At 41.0% G+C, this 21,903-nt stretch overlaps 1 protein-coding gene across 1 annotated transcript; it reads left to right on the top strand.

Moving 5' to 3' along the window:
- The first annotated feature begins 312 nt into the window (after window positions 1-312).
- On the top strand, window positions 313-21,639 carry LRRC66 (leucine rich repeat containing 66). Its single transcript, XM_006198257.4, has 5 exons — window positions 313-418; window positions 2,961-3,464; window positions 12,191-12,360; window positions 17,621-17,810; window positions 19,050-21,639. The coding sequence occupies exons 2-5, from the start codon at window positions 2,966-2,968 to the stop codon at window positions 20,819-20,821; spliced, it is 2,631 nt and encodes an 876-aa protein (XP_006198319.1). The 5' UTR covers window positions 313-418; window positions 2,961-2,965; the 3' UTR covers window positions 20,822-21,639.
- The last annotated feature ends 264 nt before the right edge of the window (window positions 21,640-21,903 follow it).

Genomic DNA, 21,903 nt, shown 5'->3' on the forward strand with positions numbered 1-21,903 from the left:
GTTAATTTTTTAATTGTTAAAATATTCCAGGTTTCTGCTTAATCATATAAACGTGCTGAATGTAAATTTAGCTTGAGAATTTGGACACTACCAGAATTTATGTAATGTCTCTGGAATCCTAGAGCTCGGAATTAGAAGCTGTGCAGTCCCCGTCTGGAAAGTCTTGCCCTCCGTGCACTGCAGGATGCCTCTCTCTGGCGGCTTTCCCCCTAGTATGCCCAGAATTGTATACCACACTCTGTGTCATTGTCACTGCTGTCACCAGGGCAAGAGGCCAGAGTCTGGAGATGAAGGGGTTGAAGTTTTATTACAGGGCAGGCTCCAAGGCGGATGGGTGGAGCCTCAAAGGCTCAGGTCTAAAATCCCCACCTGGCTGATTCAGAGAGAGACCCATATGAAAACTCCCGGAGGACCAAAGGTATGCCTTAGGAACAGTGTTCCTATTGTGTTCTTTCTACATCTTAGCAAAACTAGCCTCTTTGGGTTTTTGGCTTCTAATTGTTTTAACTTCTCTTTGTTTTATGTAAGAATGGACTTTCATTTCCTTTCTACTTTCTGTTTTTGATACTGCCTTCTCCCTGTCTCACTGTCTGACACACTCACGCCCAGTGTTCCTAACTGCTTCCTCATACTTCAGCTCGAATATATCTATTTAAAGATTCAACATTTTACCTAATTATCTCCAATTTCCTCAGAAGATTTTTCTGAAGTTCTCGGGTGTTCCTTACCTAATACATATGTTTGTGTGTAATGTGTATATACATATTTTTTTCTTTACAAATTAATACTTTTCACTTTAAGATATGAGTATCCTTATCTAGTTGTTTTGAACTTACACCTATTAATTATAGATAAATCTCTTCATAGAAAGAATCAGGTCAATGAAAATCTTTAACTTAAGTCTCCTTAAGAAATATTTTTCAACCACATGTTTCTCTTCAATATTGTAATATGCCTGTGGATGATAACTGTGTTTTGTTGCTGATGTTACATTAGCTTGCTATATAATTGTATGTATATATAATGACTGCAGCTTTGAATATAACAAATATCTTTCTGACTATACAAATTAATTCAATTTCTGATATTGCATGAAAGGCACACTTTAAAGATAAATCACTCCTCCATGGTTTAGGGCACCTTTGCAGTTCATGATCACACATACCTGAATTTAGATGCCCTTCAAAACATGGGAGAATTGACCTTGTATGAAACCAAAGTTTTAAAAGTTACATGGTAAATTTCATTCACTCCATGCATTCATTTATCCAAGCAGAGTGTAGCCTGATGACAGACTGCAGACTATTGAAAACAGAAAACATGGGGGAAAATACACAGATGAGATGAGATGAGAGAGAGAGGTGATGGAGCCATATACATATATAATGACAAACTGAGGACTATTAAAAATATAAAACATGGGGGGAAACTTTATCTATCTATACATGGCTCTTACCCTCTGGGAGCTTAGTCTTTTGAGGTGTTTAAAAAAGACACAAAGCAAAGCAATAGCAATGTGGGATAGTATTAATGTTCTGTCAGACTGAATGTTACAAACATGCATTCATTCATTCATTTAATAAATATTCACTGAAAGATTTCTGAAGACATAAGGTGCAAATAGAGGCCAAAGCAGGAAAAAGGGTCTTCAGGCCATAGGGTCTGTGATGGATCTGGAAGGATATATGTAGGATTTGGACTGAGGGGAGGAAAAGGCATTGGGCTTGGAATTGGAGTGAACTAAAAGCTCATTTTTGCATGAGATCTACATATATATATATATACTGAGGTACAGAAGCCGCATCTTGTATTTGCTCCACATGTACTTTTAAAACTAGTTCATAAAGTTAGGTAAGTAATGCAAACCTGGAATGCCAGCCTGAGGGATTTGGACTACAGGAGCCCTAGGAGAATTTTAAATGGGAGGATGATGTGAGGAGAAGAGTACTGTGGAGAGGTAACCATTTGGAACCTTCTGGATGAATCAAGAAGGAAAGTCAAGAGGCAGTGGCTGGAAAATAGACCATCCTAGTACTGCAGAGTAGTGATGAGGACCAGAATGGTGCCATTAGAACAGAAAGCAAGGGACAATTTATTGTAAACCTACGTGCTGAATAATGTGGTTATTTGTATGCACATTGGTTTTTTTAATGGAACTTGGTTTAATTAAAACACATCACAAAAGTTATCCTTTCGATTTTCTTTTTAAATTACTTTTTGTGCTTTATAGATATTTGTTTTAAAGCTTTTAAGTGCTTCTCAAGGATCTTTGGTGAAAAAAGTTACTTGAGTTTCTGTATCTTATTATATCTTCATGGGTTCTAGGCAGAGCATCCTTTTTATAATCCATTTTTAATGTTGCATATGTCTAAATGATTTCAAAAGGATTTGAAAAGTCACAAAAGCCACAAAGACAAAGCTTGTAGTTCTAGTCATTAAAAAAAAAATCAAGAGTCTCTTCTCGTGAGTTGAACTTTCCACCCATGCAGTTCCACAGTTTAGCGTAACTGGATGGCTTGTGACTCACATGGTAAATCACATGGCTGACTGCAGTGCTGTAAGATAAGCTAATAGACTTTGCTCAGTACTAATGACTAGCAAGGAAGCAGAGAAGTCTTTAATCTTGGTAGGTTTCCCTCACTCCTAAGCAGACGTCAGGGTGAATGATCCTGGAAGAGCAGACACAGAGGTGAGGCCTAAGTGAATTTGTATTTTCTGACAAATCAGGGGAGTTCTTTCTTTAAAAATGTGTCATAAATGTAGTTTTATACTATAGCTGTATACCATTTTGCAAGCTACACTTTGCTCCAGTTTGTAAGAAATTAAACATTCACTTAAATGGGCAATCAAGGCAGAATAATGTTCCTAAATCTTAAATTGAAAATTAAATTTTCTGCTTATTTGCTGTTAGTTTTTACATAAGCTACTTTGAATAAGTCAATTAATTTTCCTCTCTCCAGGCATTATGAAAAACCTGTGTTTGAGAGTCATTACCATGGTGATAGGTCTTTATTTCACTGGCACAATGACAAACCCATCTAGAAAAAGTAGTATTTTATTCAATTCCAAGTGCCAGTGGAATGGATATCTTCTGACAAATTGTTCTTTTGCTGGAAAGCGTGAGATACCTGTGGACATATCACAGATAGCAGCCACGGTGGATGCTGTAAGTTCCAATTTCTTCAAGGTTCTCTTACAAACTCACATGAAAAAAGAAGAATGGACTATAAGACATTTGGACCTCAGTAACAATCTCATATCAAAAGTAACCTTGAGCTCTCTCGCGCGTTTTCATGCTCTGGAAATGTTAAACCTCAGCAACAACGCCATCCACTCCGTGTCATTGGATCTGCCCAGTCTTAAGTCCTCGTGGGTGAAACGCCACAGAAGCAGCTTGAGAAATGAGCTTCCGTTTCTAAAGTTGCTCATTCTTCAAAGAAATAAACTCAGTCACATACCCAAGGGTAAGTACAATTTTAAAAAATAGACTGTGGGGGAGGGTATAGCTCAAGGGGTAGAGTGCATGCTTAGCATGCGTAAGGCCCTGGGTTCGATCCTGAGTACCTCCTCCAGAAACAAATAAACCTAGTCACCTACCCCCTGCCCCTGCCAAGATAGAAAAATTATTAAATAATACAATAATAAATAAAATATTTAATTAATTAGTGTTAGAAAGATGGACTAGACCAAGAAACAATGAGTATGTGGAGAGTTAATGTTTTATGTCAGTAAGAATTCCAGGTTGGTTTTCAGTTTCAAGGAAACAGCTGAATGTAAAGTAATTTGATCAGAGCAAATAAAAGGAGTTTCTTAGTGGAATTTGAAGTTATAATATGTGGAACTTATAGTCAATGCAATTTAATCTATTACTATAACTTACATTAATGTTTTGGATTTGTCAAGAGATACTAGGAAGTGTCTAAGTTCTAAATAATGATGTGTGGTTTTAAATTACCTGCTTTGATTATTATACATTTTTTTCTAAATATAAAAAAGCACTAAGAAATCACTAGTTCAGATTCTGTTCGTGTGTAACACAATTCAAATTAAATGTGTTCCCCTATTTATAATTTTTGTTTTTGTAGAATGTATTTTACATCTACTTATCTGGTTGTCCTCCAAATGTAGACTACAATTATGCTAGTATTATATATAAACTTTCTTATTATCAAATCAAAATCAGAATTCCTTATCAGAACTCCACATATCCTCCTATTATAAAAAATTCTCATCCATTCTGACACTGAATAATCTCCATGTTGGTGTTCCTTAACTAATCCATCCATGTTTTATTTAGAAAATGTATCAGCTTCATAAGCCAGAGGTTTTTTCTATTCAGAAGCTCCAAACACTTTCCTTTCCCTATTTGTTTTCAGTCTTGGTCTCTATTTGCTAAGTACTTACTTTATATAAGACCCGATGCTAACAAAGAAAGTGTAAGGATGTCATTTTTCTCCATCTCAAATTATTCATATTTAGTTTTTCTAATTTTTCAGGTCTTTCATTTTTTAGAATTTATTTGTTTACTCTTCACTCTTTCTCCAGTTCCTGATCTTGTTTTAAGCATAATTTTGATGAGAATAGCCCGGCAGGTGAAGGGACGACTACTCCAGTCCCCCTTACAGCAGAATTGTGTGAGAAGGGTAGGAGCCTTCTCTCCCTGACTTTTTCAGTAAAAGCAGTGTGTAGTACATTCAGTGCAAAGTATAAACTAATTTAATTTTATGATTTTCATCATATTGTTCTTATTATAAAAGGAATGCCTGTTATTTGTAGAACATTAGAAATTGAAGAAAAACTTGAAAACATTAAAGTCCCTCCTGTAATATATCTTCTTCAAGTTTATTCTTTATGTATACATATATATTTTCCTCTCAAAATTGGATCATACTGTCGATAGTATTTTATAACATAATTTCATATCACATAATATTTTGAACAACTTTACCTAATTAAGCAGTCTCATAAATAATATTTCAAATAACTGAATAATGTTCATACATACATATATTATAATGGTTCATCAAACAACATTTAGATTATTTCTATTTTGTTTGCTGAACTCTTTGATGAACATCATTAAAAGCTACGTGTATCCACATGGTATGTTTTCTAGCTAGCATGGTAGATGTAAATCTGAACCCACGAATTCCAGTGTCCTGGAGAGAGAACCTTCTACTTTTTTGTAACTCTGCAGAACTTCTGATTCTGAGCCCCTATTCTGCTAGTATCCGTTGGGGTGGGACGTAGGGATACTTACATTTAACATCAGCCCTTCATGGGCTTTCCTTTGTCTTTTCTTAGGTTTATACCACAGCTTTAGAATTTTATACCCTGACAAACCATCAAAGAGTGTGTGTGTGTGTGTGTGTGTGTCCCTCACCCCCTCTAACCAGAGAACATCTCTTTTCAGTCTTTCAGTTTGGAGAAATTCTTCCCTGCTTTTGTTTCTTCAAAACCCTCTATCTAGATCTAGAAATTCCTTTCTTCTGGGTTTAGGCCTTTGGAAAACAAAAGCCAAAAAGACTCGTAGACACCTCTGTTTTCAGCCTTGTGATGTGTCTCCCCTGGAACAATTAATACTGATCCTACTTTCTGCTTGAATGGAGAGAAAGGAAACAGGGAAATAGAGGGAGGTAAAAGATTAATATGTCAAAATATTATCCCAGCACAACAGTAACTAGAGAAGTGCGGAACATCCCTCCTTAAGGCAGATGAATTCCCCAGAGCTAAGTGGAGGTTTGGGCAAATGCATTTCATTTAAGGACCAACTATCTCTATGAAATGCAGATAGAGCCCCATCGTCCTTTCCCAAGTTAAACCTCTGCCTCCCAAAACATCAGGAAATATGTTAAACTTGCAAAGGAGAGAGAAAAAAGATATAAAATGAGCAAATCTTGTATCTGAAATTCTAATAGACTTCTAGCAAACGAAACCATAGACAGGTTAATGAAACAGACCGATGATCAAAGTCCAGTGTAAGCCCTGCACCTACTTACATGTAACAGAGTTCTTTTATCCACAGCATTGTGTGATTTGAAGTATTTTTCCGTAATCATCATACTTTCCGTTTTTACCAAATTGAGTCCCCTCTAATGTCCCTTCACATTTCACTATTCTGTGACTGTGACTGGGTAACTCTGACTTTGAAATCCCATTTTGAAGGGGAAAGGCTGTTAAATGAGAGGTGCTTCCTGGAGAGCCAACCTTTTCCCAACCTTTGTTCTTTTTTGATTCCTTTATCCTAAGCTAATTAAAGGTAACATCTGGATAATGTAATATTTACTCAGAATTGTGAGGATTGAAGGAAAGATGTATCTCAAGAACTGAACACAGTATTTGGCATAATAAACAGTAGCTCTTAAAATATATGAGAAGTACTTCATAAACTTGTAAAATACTTTGCAAATACTAGTTACTATTGCTCTCGGCACAAATCAAGAATAACGATCTATTTAGAAACAAATGATAAATTTGTTTTTGTCTAAATCTCAGCTTATCTCTTAAAATGCTTAACAGTAATTGCAGCAGCTGTGACTCCCAGCCCACTACAATTCAGCAGAGAACCATTTGTATCTAACTATTTACAAGTTGTTTGCACTCATCTAAGATAATGATTAATTAGAGATATCGCTGAAAGCAGCAGTCAAGCAATTGGCCTGTAGCACATGGGTACCTTTATAAATCATGTTTCACATGACTTAAAATGGTGACAATTTATAGAGCCAGGATAGGTTGCTATTACTCTGTAGAGCCCACTTTTGTAAGAATGAAAGATCCCATCGACTAACCCAGTATCAGCTGATTTCCTGGCTTGATGCTGATCAGCTGTGATGTTACCAATACGCTTCCTGTTGGGAAAACACCCAGAGGAGGTACTGGCCGATGCAATTTACCGAACAGAAGCCAGCCATGAACTTAACCTTAATGATCATTCCACCTTCCTCCCATATTTTTGAAGCACAGCATTAATAATGGAAAAATCAGTTTTAAAAAATTGAAAACAAGGGGACTGGTCTCCAGTTAAACTATCCCAACTTTCATTAAGCACTATTTTTGGAGTGCCCACAAACTGCCTGAAAATGTATGAGGACCAACATCTTACTGGGTTTCCAGTTAGGCTGAAACCCGACCAGGTGTGACAGCCTGATATTAACACACTAAATTCCGGAATCCAAGAGATAAATATGTTATCAATGAGATGAAATAATACCAGGCTTTTGAAACTGGTAGAGGAGGAAAACACATAACCAGTATATTGTTAAAAAAAAAAAAAAGGTATGTTGTATTCTTTTCATTTGTAGAGAATTAAACCTTTCATCCTGATTGCTATTTGGATTATGGAAATACCAATAACCAGTGTTCTCAAAACCAACTCAGGGTCTAAAGTAACAAAATGAATGTATGTCATTAAGCTTTGGCTCACCTATATAAATTTGACCACATTCAGGCTGATTTTATGAATCAAATATCTTACCCGGAACCGTTCCAGACTCTATTCCAATTCTTAATACTCTTTGAACTTGAAGCCATAACTCTTGAATATCATTATTTTATTTTAGATTATCATATCTGGGAGAGCATTTAAGAAGTTCATAGTCCAAAGAAGGTTTCTAAGATGGTACACTGGGCATATCCTCTGTAGCCTTTTTTCTAATAAACGCTGAGATAATTTCTTGGAAGTAATAAAACTACTTCTGGCCATTTAAATGCAAAGGCTAATCAAATTCCTGCCTCCTGTGGCCTATGCAATCATCAGCAGTTCAATAAATAATTCTACCTCCACAAAAGTGCCGCCATATTTCTCTCCCAACATTCAGCTCTCTTAGAACATGTAATGTATTCTCTGATGTCCAAGCCCCAGCCATGAGTGCACCTCACAACCTCTTTCACTCACCCTCAACATTGATTCATCTTGCAAAATGTATAAAAGAACATAATTCCTCTTATTGAGAAACATAGCCAACTGTCATGGTAGAGTTTACCTGAATTACCCAACTTCATCTTGAGAGACCTGAAACAAGAAGGTCATTTGTAGGAACCCACAAGTTCTCTTAACTAAAATTAAATCTTAATTCTCTAAAATTGGAAGTAAAGGGGAAATCTTCATGTGGGAGGAGTAACTGAATTTCACTGTCTTAATTCCCATCTGCAGAAGACGTTCTCCTTCTTCTTGGGGATCTTAGCTTGATGTTACAAAAGGAGTCGAATAAGAAGTTACCTTTATAACTCTTTGCATTCATGCTTCGGCGTGCACTCTATGCTTGGGCATGTGTTGATCTCCCTTCTCTTATTCTTTTATTTCATCTCTTATACTTTTATACTCCTTGTATTACTCTATTGTTTATTGACCTTAAGTCACTTAACATATAAAATCCTCCTGATCCTTGTCTTTAACAGAAGATAGTGTGGTTTAGAGATAGCGTTTGTAAAAACTGTAACACAGAGTGATGGTATATATAAAGCATCTCTCATTGCACCTGATACACAACAGGTGCTCAAAAAATCTTAGTTCTCCTTTAGGGCCATTTAATCATCCTGAGTGTCTAATTCTGTTTGCCATCTCAGTCTTTGCTGTAATAATCACTTCCTTGATTTCTAGTACAATGGGTAACTAAAGGTGATTTTCATTCTCTTGCCACGAAAGTTCAGAGTTTATATGAAGTCCGGAGTATTCACCAGTAATCCTGCTTGTACTGCTCATGCTTCTGTAGGTCTGTATAATGTTGGAGGCCCCTGCTCCTCTGTGTGCTGAATGCTCTGTTCCGTCCTCTCTGAACCACACTGACCCATGAGACCATCACCACTATCGAGATAGTGAACTATTCATCACCCCCAAAAGTCTCCTCATGCCTCTTGGCAGTCTGTCTTTCCCACCCATCATCTCTCCCCTGCCCAGGTAACCACTGGTCTCCTTTCTGTCACTATAGATTTGTTTGCATTTCTATAATTTTATATAAATGCAATCCTTCAATACAGTCTTTTATTTTTGGTGCAGCTTCTTTCATTCAGTGTAATTATTTTGAGATTCCTCCATGTTGTTCTAGGTATTAAAAGTTCATTCATTTTTATTTCTGAGGAGAATTTCATTGTATGGATACTCATTTACTTTGTTGACAGACACTTAGATTGTCTTTTTTGGCTATTACAAACAAAGCTGCTAGCTAAAGGGATGCAGAAAGATAAACCATTAGATAAACTCTAATCTAAAGAAAGGTGGGAGAGCTATATTAATTTGAGACAAAGGAGATTTCAGAATAACAAAAATTGCCAGGGATAAAGAAGGCATTACTGAATGATAAAGGGGTCAATTCTTGTACAGTCATTCTAAATGTGGATATGCCTAACAACAGATCGTCAAAATATGTGAGGGGAAAACTGACAGAACCGTAAAGAGAAACAGACAGATCTATTCGCCAGCCTACCCTGGGTCTGCTGGCCCCAGCTGCAGCAAAGCCGACCTGCTGACACCAGCTGTGGTGAGGAAGAGTACAGACAGCATTCATTGCAGGGCACTAAGTAAGGAGAACGGGCAGCTCACGCTCAAATGACCCAAACTCCCTGGTGGCTTTCAGAGAAGGGTTTTTAAAGACAGGGTGAGGGAGAGGGTCACCGGGTGTGTGATCAGCTCATTCACAGTTCTCTCATTGGTTGATGGTGAGGTAACAGGGTGATGTTTGGGGACGCTCAGTCATCAACCTTCTGATTCCAGTGGTCTGGGTCTATGTCCTTGTGGTCAGCATGCAGTTAACTTCCTCCACCTGGTGGGGGTTTTAGTGTGGGCAAAACAACTCAAGGACATGGCCCAGGATATTATCGATAGCTCCTGAGGAGAAACTAAAGATCCTTGACTTTGTTTTATGGCTAAACTATTATTATTTTGTCTCGTTTGACTGTTTTCCTTTGTTTCTGCATTTTCTCACTTCTCTGATTAAATCTACTCTTTAGAACTCAGGGAAGGCCTGAGAGACTAAAGCTTTTTCTACAGACAAGAGGCGAGGGACACAGAGGTCTGTTCCTGACAAGGCCCCGCAGGGTCCAGCTCACTTTCAAATCCACTGTTATAGTTGGAGATTTCCACACCCCCCTATTAATTGATAGACCAACCTCCCTTCCCACTGAACTCCTGGGGTACTTATTCAATTCAGTTAAGCACTAGAAATGGGAGCAACCATGAGCTCACATCCCTATACAGGCCAGGCAATTATCATGAAAATGTTAAGAAACTATAGCTTCTTTCATATCAGGTCCTTTGTTGCATTTTTTCTTAAGACCCATGTCTTCATATTAAATCATGTAGGCATATTCTTCGCAAAGAAACATTTTCTCCAGAGGTTATATTCAAAATACTTAACTAGTGGCCATTGGCCTGGGTTCCCAAGCTGGGTGCCTCCTGGCTGTAGTGATGCAGCAGAGTCCTGTTGCGGGTAGGAGGTGGACGGGGGATGGACCAAAGTGCCCAGGGCAGCAGGGCGACACACGGAGGCTTGGCAATGGCTATTTATGAACTGGTATGGAAGTGTTTCTTACCAGCGTATGCCAGCTGAATATTAGCCTTGGTTCTCTCTCATTTTTTTAAATGTGCAGGCTTCCTGGCCTATCCTTTGTTTTCCTATTTTTGATGGGGACATCGTTTTCTTCTACAAGGCACACCCCATCTAAGACAGGCAGACCTCCTTTAACTTTAGTCAAATGTCTTGTGCCAGTTGCCACTTCCAATTATTTGAGAAGAAGAGAAATGTACATGGTTGTATTGAATTTTTAATGTTGGCTCAACAATTTTGAAATCTCCATGCAGGTCCAGCACTGTGACCTCTGGCCTATTGAATGTCTCTTGCATACCTGACATTATAAGAATTCACAAGGATGAGAATTCTTCCCTGAACGGATTAATCATCTGATGGATAGGCTGACAGACAAACAATAACTAATTTTATAGTCGGAGGTGGGGGTATAACTGCTTTGTATAACTAATGACTTTTTCTTGTGTTTATGTCTCATTACTCAGCCCGACACAAGGTCTCCATGCTGTCTGTGTCCTCAGCACCAAGTGCCTTGCTCATGATGTTTTGACTGAGTTGTCGTCCTTATGATCTCTGGCTCAGTCTGTACAGCTGAAGTGAACACATAAGAACGTAGATGTGCAGCCATTTTCAAAACAGTCATCATCTCTCTGCATAGTCAGTCTTACACAATAAGTGCTCTGCAGATAGTGGGCAAGGAGTTAACACTTGTGGAATTGAACCAGGCTGATCTGCTATGCAGTAGTTAGTTAAAGACACAGATGACGTGTGAGAACAGAACAGAAGGAAATGTAAAAATGCAGGGATTCCTTGTGAGACTCATATGGGAAATCAGATTTGGAAGATTGCTATGGCTGGCACCTCATTCTCAACCTTTATCTTCACTGCCAAATGGGCCTCCTGGTTGCTTCTGGAATCAAGTGAAACACAAAGGCAGAGACCAAAACTCAATTAGATTATTTTGCCACAAAATAAAACATCTATCAACATACTACTTTTGGAAAATATAAGAATTCCTAGAAAATTATTGTAATATCAGCAATAATTTATAAAAGGACATAGCTACAAATTAGAATAAGAACATCTTAAAAGGGGAAGAATTCATCCATGTAAATAAAACATTCATGTAAATAAAACTTTTTCCTCTATAACTATTGCAAGATTGTCCAGTTTTGCCCATAGTTGAATCAAATAAGCAAATATCTGCTTGTCATCTCATTCAGTCAAGGTTAGATTTTGGACTGATGCTCTTATTGTAAAATTAGCACATGTTAAAGTGTATAAAAATAAAAGCAAAGTTTCACCTCCCTCCCCCACCTGACTCCTAAGCGTGACTACCATCCGTAGCCTAGTTCATCTCTTGCCAGGCCTTCCTCTCTGCTCTCTCAAAACATATGTATAAGTTTGCATATGGCTCTCTTTTTCCCAAGAACATTGGAATTATACTTTATACTTTCCTGCAGCTTAACTTTTCCTTCCTGTTCAGTCAGTTCATATTGACCTACCCCATGTTCTCTTTTCAGACTACACAGCATTTTGTAGTATTGATAACATCATCCTTTGTTTAGCCATTTCTCTGTTGGGAACCATTTAGGTTATGTCCAAGTTTCTACCTTACAAACAATACTGAACAATTTATATTTTAACTTGCTTGTTCATTTTAACAGGACTATGGAAACTGAAGTCATTACAGAGTTTGGATCTGTCCTTCAATGGGATATCACAAATTGGTCTGTCTGATTTTCATAACTGCCTGCAACTGGAAAACCTCCATTTAAAGAGCAACAAGATATTCAGAATTCATCCAGAAGCCTTCAAGGACCTGAAAAAATTACAGGTTAGGAAGTAATGTTTATAATATTTCAAATATCAGACCTGTGGGCAATTATATTAGAAGAATATTTCCGTTGAAGAGCTTCTTCATGACCAGTAGTACTGGCCACTAATCAAAAAATATAAGTCTATTGTAAGACTCCCCTAAAAGAGCTGAAGTCTCTCTCTTGCCTCAAAGATCCAAAGCCTCAGCAGTGGACATAAATTTTATTTGAACATTAATACTCAGCAGCAAGAACTGGCACATTATTTTTCCTAAATCAAATTAAAACCAACTCCAAGTTTCCACTTACCAGTTGGCAAGAAGTTAAATCTTGGTTATTAGGAAGGCTGCCTCCTTGAACTACAAGGTCAGTGAAAGGTCCCTGGGGTTTTATGCAATTTGGGACTATATGAGCCTCTGAAGGCCAGCGACCCTGGTGCTTCCACTCCAAAATCGGGCACAGAATAGTACCAACAATAATGATATCAACCCATACTTGCATTGCACTTACCACATGCCACGTGTGGTTCTAAACATCAGACCTATGTTGAGGGGGTAGGCATCACATTTTAGAGCTATGTTGCCTGTCTCTCGGGCACCTTTCAGTGAATCTCACTGAGGTGCTGACTGCTGTGAGTGCAAGGAACCCCCAGAGCCCTAGTTTTGGCAGCTTCAGCCCTTTCTCCTCCAAGTCCCTTCCTCCCCCCTCCTCCTCTTTGAGGGGGATACAGTAAAATCTCCACTCAGTGCTCCTTTAGAAACACCAGGGTGGCCCCCAGAGATGGCTTAGGAGAAGCTTGAGTCCCCTGTCCCCGCAACCTGCATCACACACCCCCATTCTCTATATAGGCCAGTTATCACCCCTGAAAACATAATGTGGGCCACATATGCAATTTTATATTGCTTTAGTAACTTAATATAAGAAGTAAAAATAAGCAGGTGAATTTAATTTTAGTAATACATTTTTAAACCCAATATACCCAAATACTATCTTTTACACATGTAATCAATATTATTAATACTATTAATAAGATAACATACATTCTCTTTTTCATACTAAGTCTTCAAAACCCCGTGTGTACAGCTGACCCTTGATGTCCAATGGGATTGGTTCCAGGACCCCTGTGAATCCAAAATCTGTGGATGCTTGAGTCCTTTATATAAACTGGCATAGTATTTGCATATAACCTGTGCACACCCTCCCATATACTGTAAATCATCTCTGGGTTACTTATAATAATACAACGTAAATGCTGTGTAAATACAATATAAGTGCTGTCTATGTAAATAGTTGCCTGCACTGGGCAAATTCAAGTTTTGCTTTTGGGAACTTTTGAAATCTTTTTTCTATCTTTCTTCTTTTTAACTACTTCAGTCCATGGGTTCAGAACCCACAGACATGGAGGGCAGACTATAGTCACACTCAACTGCACATCCCAATTTGGACTAGCCACATTTTAATGATCAGTGACCGCATGTGGCTAATGGCTGTCATATTAGACTGCATCCACGTAGAAATGGACACTTTCCCAGTTTTACATGTAAAGTGCTCTTCAAGCAAGACTTCAGGACAAATCTCCAACTTCCCTCCTTCAGCCAGAATGGTCCCCCAAGTTCCTCCTCTATGGAAGGGAAACTGGTGAAGCAGTGGTGAGGGGGTGGCCCGTGGAGCCAGCTGCCTGGGTTTACACCTAGGCTCTGCTGCTTGCTAATCACACAATCTTCGGTGAGTTACCAAATCTCTCTGTGCTTCAGTTTTCTCATCTGTAAAATGGAGATAACAATTCCTTTTTCATAGGGTTTTGTGAGAACTTAATGTTTTAATACATACAAAGTGCTTTGAACCATATTTGGAATACAGTAAGCCCTTTATAACTGAGACTACATATTGAAATTCTACTCTTTTAACATACAAATCTGATTGTATGCTTTCACAACAAGGGCCTGACCCCTCTTTACCTCTCCAGCCTCATTTCAAGCCACCCATCCCTTGCTCACTGCTTTCCAGCCTGGTTTTCACCTCAGGGCCTCCCCGCTTGCTGATCCTTTTGCCCAGAAGAGCTAGCCCTTCCTAATCCTTACAACGTCACTTCCTCAAGGAAGCCCCCTGGGCCTCCAGATTGAATTAGTTGTCCTTTTTACACACTTACAATAGGCTATACTTTTCCATCACTGTATTTATCAAAACTGAAATTATTTCATTTTAGGTATGGTTAGCTGTTAATGCCTGCTTCCCCATAACCCTTCTACCAGACGGTGAGCTCTTTGAGGAAGTATATCATACATACTTTGTTTTCTGGTGCTTGACATATGTCTAATACCTACCACATATTTAAAGAAACTTGTAGAATAAACAAAGGAATCGATGGATGATGAGTGTGGATAGGTGTACTAGTTATCTATTGGTGTGTAACAAATTACTGCCAACTTAGCAGTCTAAAACCAAACACATATATTATCTCACAACTTCTTTGGTTCAGCAATCCAGGCAAGACTTAGCTGAGTCCTCTGCTAAAGGTGTCTCAAGAGGCTGCAGTCAAGGTGTTGGCCAGGGCTGGAGTCTCACCTGAAGGCCCAGCTGAAGAAGCATCCACTTCCAAGCTCATGTGATTGTTGGCAGGATTCAGTTCCACCTGGGCTGTTGGGCAGAGGGCTCAGTTCCTTACTGGCTATCAGCCTGAGCCTGCCCTCACCTCTGTACCACGTGGGCTTTCCCACAGGGCAGTTCACAGCATTGCAGCTTGCTTCAGAGCCCGAAGGCGCTAGCATGCTAGCAAGAACATTACAGTCTTATGCAAGGTTGTCATGGAAGTGAGGTCCCATTGCTTTTGTCATTCTCACTGCTGAGAAGCAAGGTGCAGGTCTTGTCTACACTCAAGGGGAGGAGATTACTCAAAGAGCTCGAATATCAGGAGGCAGCTGTACTGGGGTCCTGTCTGCTACAGTGGTTATCAGAGTAGATACGAATGTCCACTGAACTTGGCAGCACTCCCCAATTCACCACAAACATGTTGTCAGATTGCCTGGGAGCCTTATTTAGTATGTTATATACTGATTATATTTGTATGTGTAATTGCCCTATGCTTGCTTATTGTGCTTTATAAGTCTTCTGCAGCTCACAGGTGATGGATGCTGCTAAAAAGTAAGCCCAAGAATGTTTTAAATCATCTGCAATTCTCAATTCACCTGAACTGCCTGGAATCATACAATTTCTTCTTCCCTGTTATCCCTTCCACATGTTTGGCAATAACTAAAAACTAGTTTGGGAAGATGAGGAGAATATTCGGTTCCAGAGAGCTGAGTATTAAAATAGATGTTGTTGTTGTTGGTTGTTTTTTTTTTTCACAAGGTGTATTTAATACTTGCACTATATTATGTGTTTTCCTACATGGAAATCTTTTCAGAAACCAAACAGATTTTTTTCAAGGCATAAATTCATCATCACGTTTAGATAGAATAAAATAAGTTTCATTGGCATTTCAAATTAGCATTCCTTTTCTTAATCTTACCCCATTCTTCTTAGATGTGGTGATTTGTGTAGCAACATTATATGCTTCTCCCAGTCTTTCTATAATGTACACTCCTCTCAGATGAGATCAGATGTGTTCAGGATGCTGTGGCTGTAGACAGTACACTCCTTCCAAGTGTTGGTTTATGGGCTTTTCTTTAGCCAGATTGGACTGTTTTGTCTTCATCTTTCCTCAGAAATTATTCCTCCTGAATCATTTTATTAGTTTTCTATACTCTTCTCCAGTTTTGCTTTCAGTGTCATGATTTGTAATACAATAACATAATAGGATGAAAACCATGCAGGCATGCTAAGAAAATACCCTCCTCAGACTTAGAACATTTCACTCTGTTGCTGAGGAGGGGATACATAAGAAAGCTATCGCTCCCAGGCAAGGCCAGCCCGAAGCAAGAGTTTTTTTTTTTCCTCCCCAATCCCAATTTCCTACTTCCTATATTTTGCAACCTTCCTCTGGGAGTCAAGAGTGCTTGATTACTCAACACTGGAAAGGCCCCCCTCACCACTAAGTTCAAGGAGAATTCTGATTCTCCATGCCGTGGTCTTGGTCATGGCGCCGTCTGAGTCTTTGTTTGAGTCAGCTCTTCTTTGGAATTTATATAAGCCAAGTTGTCAGTGCTGCTTTCCCCCTGATGTTTATTAAACAGTTGGCCTGGATTACATTCAGTGTCTCTGATTTTTATCTGTGGCCCTCTTTTTATTTTTCAGCAAGGCTTGCATTTTCTCTTTTATGATTTTCTCCCACTCTGACCCTTACACTCCAGGCCTCCTCCGCCCAGCCCTTCACTCCAGCGCAGTGGGAACTCAGGCTCCGAGAGGCTGTGCTGTGGAGTGGAAGGCACACAGTTATGAAGCCAGATCAGATCCCAGCTCTGCCATTCATTCATTCATTCATTCCTCCATTATTTTCTTAGCATCTGGGTACCAGGCCCTAGGACTAGAAACTATGTGATATAATGCTGAAACCTAGCCCAGTTTCCTCCTCTGTAAAAAAGGGGAAATGAGAAAGTTGCTGGGAGGATTAGAGATAATGTATGTAAAGCACCCAGCAGAATTCATGGTACCCAGCGATGCTCTGCAAATGTAGCTAGAGTACACCTAATTATGTCTTCCCTGCTGCATCACACCACCGCCATAGCCAACTGCAGCAGTGTTTCTAGAGCCACTGATTCCTTTTGTTTCCCCTTTATTTCTGATTAGACTAGGAAAATTAGTCATTTTGTGTATACTGAGTAGCCATGGATGGCAGAGAAATCAAGATAATACTTGATGCAAAAGACCTCTCTTTGCTACTTCTGGTCAACCGCAGTTCTAGGCTGTATATCCTCATCATCCAGTACCTTCTGCCACTTTCAAGATCGCAGTGCTTCTAGACATTCTAGACCCAGTGTCTAATTCTAGACCTCAGTAACCAGGAATCTAGGTTTTATCTAACAGTACAAATCCCAACTCACAGGACAGAAGGAGGGGAAGATGATTGGGGATCTAGTATAAGCACCATATTTAAAGTTTTCACATACATTTAATCCTCAGAACCACCCTGGGAGGTAGGCTCATCAAGAGTCAGCAAGTTGCTGAGGCTCACAGAGTTCTCATGGGCAGAGCAGGGGTTTAAACCTACTCCCCTCCGACTCTGAAATCAGTGCAAAATTCATATTGCTTCCATAGGGATACAGACAATATCTGTGACTCATTTATTTTGTCTCCAGTTGTCTTTCTTCACAGACTGTCCTAAATTTGTTTCTTCTCGAGCAGGTGGTAGACCTCAGCAACAATGCACTGACCGCCGTCCTGCCGGTGATGATCATTGCTCTAGAACTTCCCCACCTGGAGGCTGACTTGGCTGATAACCAATGGCAGTGTGACTATAGCGTGGCAGTCTTCCACAAGTTTATTTCTGAATCCTGGAGGGAAAAATGGAATGTAATTTGCAACAAGTCTATAGGTAAGTCAGTATGCCTCTTCTCTCAGAAATACTTCCATTTAAACTGAAAAAAAAAAGCACAAGAATAATTGAGACTCATTTGAAAGAATGACAGTCCCCCTGAAAGCAAGAGCACTGATCCACAGCATTAGTCATCCTTGGGCTGTGTCGCAGAACCATCCTCCGTACCTGACTGTTTTCCTCAGTTCATGAATGATTTTCTTCACATGGTCAGAGAAACCTAGTTCAGCTAGCTCAGAAACCACTAGATTTGGTCAAAAACAAATTTCACGAGGACAGAATTTTTCCCTAAAGCCCCCAAATGTCATATTTTTATCCCAAATGTTAATAAAATAATCAAAGAAAGAACTTCTAAAACTTGAAACATAATTATTAAAATGCTTGGTAACCCTCTGAAAGCATAATCCTATACATACACAAAACACACATATTTCAAAAGTATATTTTTCTTTGATTTGTTCCCTGCCACTCTCCCAAACTGCTAGAATATGTTACTGGAGCTGAATATTCTGGAAGCTCTTTTTTTCCCTATTATTAAATATCTTGGCTAAATCTCAAACTCCTAACTGGGGGGAAAAAAGGCAGATTTTTTTTTTCTAATGAGTCCTGACTTCTGTTCAGGACTGCTGTTAGAGACACGGCCATGCATACCAGGTTTAAGAGAAATCCATGAAGATGAGAGAAGGGAGAAGTCTTAAATGTCAGCCACACCTGTTTCATCACTCTGTACAAGTCACACTGGCATCTGAGTGTGGAGGGCAGAATGTCAGGAGCCAGTAGAGAAACTTGAGTATTTTTGCTGTTTAGCAGCACTGAGGAGTGGTGAGGCAATGATACAGCAATCACAGGTGGAGCCGGGACAGATTTTGCAGGGAGCTGATGGGAAGTTCTCAAAAAATGTGTAGTCAGTAGGTGAGGACATGGAGGAAGGAGAAGCAATATGGCTGTCCCTCCGTCCGGCTTCTCCCTCCCGTGGGCAGCAGCCAGGGAGGAAGCCTGAGAAGCACACAGCCTCCTGGGCCTGGGAGAGGCAGACCTGCGCCTGAGAGCCACATGCAGACACGCACACAGCCCTGCACGTGCTGTAGGCATCAGACAACCAGTCAGTCAGTCAAGCTGCTCGCCGTGTAATATACACTTTAAATCTAGCTAGATGAGGACTGGGGACTCACAGACCCTCTGAACCACTGGAATCTTATTTCCACGTCCACTCAATGTGTGCTTCCCCCCCACTCTCAGGGAAGGAGGAGGCATACTGGTGGACCCCCAAAAGAGTTTCCAGAGAGACCCAGCTTCATCCCACGAACCTGAATCCTATGAAGAGCCTCCTGAGGAGCACAGGTGAGAGGCCTGGGGAAGCGCACTTTTCCACTCCGGGGAAGAAGGACCCTGTGGGCTCTGATGCCAGGGAGAGGCCGAGACGGCTGCCAAGGTGGGTGAAGAGTGCCGGGGAGGAGCAGACAGCTGGCAGGATGGGACGCACTCCCCAGGACCTCACCCTGGCCGTCTGCCTGGCCGTGTTCATCACTTTCTTCGTGGCTTTCTGCCTGGGCGCTTTTGCAAGGCCTTATGTGGACAGACTGTGGCAACAGAGATGCCGGAAAAAAAGTCCAGGCTCAGGTAACTTGTACCCAAACCCGGGCTTCTACGATGAGATCGAAGCTGCAGGAGTCAGACGGCAGCCAAGGATGGATCTGCACCAAACTTCCCATGATCAAAACCTCCATGAGAACCAAAACTCTTTCTGGGTGACAGAGGCCAGCCCATACGCTGCTGTCAATCCTGAGAGAACACTGGCACCCAGCAGAAAGGAGCCTGGTGGCTGGCAGGGCCGGGAACACTTCGCAGACCACACTAGGACAAAGGACAGCACGCTTCCAAATCACGGTGGGGCCGGGCCCCTTCTCCACCGACACTCAAATGCCCGTGATCCCCAACCACTGTTGGCAGGACAGGACCACATCTACGGGAATGAAATCCCTGGAGAAGTAAATTATGACACTGTGGCCCAGGAAGGTGCCCTCAGTGAGCGTTCCGTGGGTGGCCCTGCAGCACCTCCCAGATCACAAAGTGACCTCAGCTCAGTCTCTAAGGATTCCGACGAGTTAGGCCCCCCTCCCCCAAGAGAAATGACAGCTCCCCTCTCTCAGATGCTAGTGCACACAGAAGCGCTGAGGACTGGAGAGAATGAGGGAAGAGGGGGCACTGAACTCTCACTTCCGGAGTTTTCTAAGGAGAGGCAAGTGAGGGCTTATGTCAACTCGCTGAGTGCACAGCAGCAGAGGATCAGGGGCCCCCGTGCCGCGGGAGAGCTTTCCGCCCACTGCAGTGGGGCCACACTCAGTGACCCCGGAGACACGGACTGGTCCCCACCGGCCTCCCCTCCAGGGCGGGGCCCTGACCTGCCGGTCACTCCCAGTAACAAGGAACCAGTGCAGAAGCACCCTCCTGACTGTCAGTACGAGTCAGACACCAACTCTGATACTGATGAAGGGTCTCTATTTACTCTAAGTTCAACAAGTTCTGAGGACACAAGACATGTGTCTGAAAAAGAGGCACATGGCGAGGGGAGCTGTAGGGCCAGCAAGACCCTGGGGGACAAGGACTCAGGAGAGAGGACGGACAACGTCACTTACCAAACTATTCTGGGGAAAGAAGATTCCTGTGAGAATCAGGAAGATTGTTTTGGAAAAACTCTCACTTCCGGTCCAGACTCTGGTTTGTGGGAGACCCGTCTGGAAAGTGCCTCTACCGCCGGTCGATCTGAGGATCCCCTGACTTTGCCCGGGTCCCTGGGCAGTAGCCCTTGTAGTGATGAGATCCCAGGCGTGTCCGTTTATGATTACATCGCAGCTCTTCAGTCCGAGCCGGTGGAGTGGCACTGTTCACTCAGAGACTTAGAGTTTTCAAATGGGGATATTGTACCACAGACACCACCACATTATGCCGAAGCTTCCTCGGATTCTGATGAGAGTTCCTGTCCTGACGGGGACGCCGACATTTGTAAATAAGGACCTCACATGCCGAGAACCTCAAAACAATATTCCTTCCAAGATAACTACAGGGAAAACTTCAAACCCTCACAACAAGATTCAGAATGGACACTGATGTAAATGAGAAGTTTGTACGTCCTGAGGACGGTGATTCGGGAAAGGTTCTAAGCCAAATGTGTTACACTCCTGTGGTGAGGAACTGGCTCTTCAGTGTAGAAGGAGGGTGGCGGGTGGGGGCTATTTTGAAAACAGTTACAAGAGCCAGGTACCACTACTACAAGAGCTTCCAAATAAAACTAGTTCACTAAGAGCACGGGAGCACTTCAGTGAGAGAGACGGGTGTCAGCATTCAGAGGGGAGCCTGCTGCACTTAGAAGAAATCATTCTAACTTTTATACGCAAGTGCAGACCCAGAGAAACCTGAGGGGAGTTGGCTCTCCATGTGAGGACCAGCTCTACTATGACAAAGACAAGGACGTTCAACTTGAAAATCAAAGAGAAATTCCAGGAACATCTTCAGTGCCTACTAATGCACTTAGACAGGACTACTGGACAGATTTTAATGAATTCTGCACAAAGAACTACACAGCTTTTGGGGTTGATTAGGGAACTGTAAAACTGGAGAAATCCAGAGCAATTCTCAATATTTGTTAAAAAGTAATGTTAAAGGAGGCACCATTTTGTAGAGCACAATGTAAATTAAAAATCAGTTTTCAAGAAGAGAAGTGATGTTTTATGTAAAAGATAAAGGCACTCCATTATTACTCTTGATTAGTCCTTGAAGAGACTCTCCGATCAGGGATCTCAGGAGCTGTGTTCTTCTGTTTATCCCTCTACTTCTCTGACTTTTTCCCGTTCTCCTTCCTGACACTTCTCCTCTGCTTTGCCTTCTTTTTTGTTTTGTTTTGCCTGGCGGAGAGGGGTGGTAATTAGGTTTATTTGTTTGTTTGTTTGTTTGTTTGTTTAAATAGAGGCACTGGGGGGTGAACCCAGGACCTCGTGCATGCTAGGCATGTGCTCTACATTGAGCTCTACTCGCCCTCCATGCTTTGCCCTCTTGAAGAGCACCCCTCAAGGGTCTGTTCCCAGTCTTTCTCTGC

This window comes from Vicugna pacos, chromosome 2 (genome assembly GCF_048564905.1).
Source record: "Vicugna pacos chromosome 2, VicPac4, whole genome shotgun sequence".
Lineage (NCBI taxonomy): Eukaryota > Metazoa > Chordata > Mammalia > Artiodactyla > Camelidae > Vicugna > Vicugna pacos.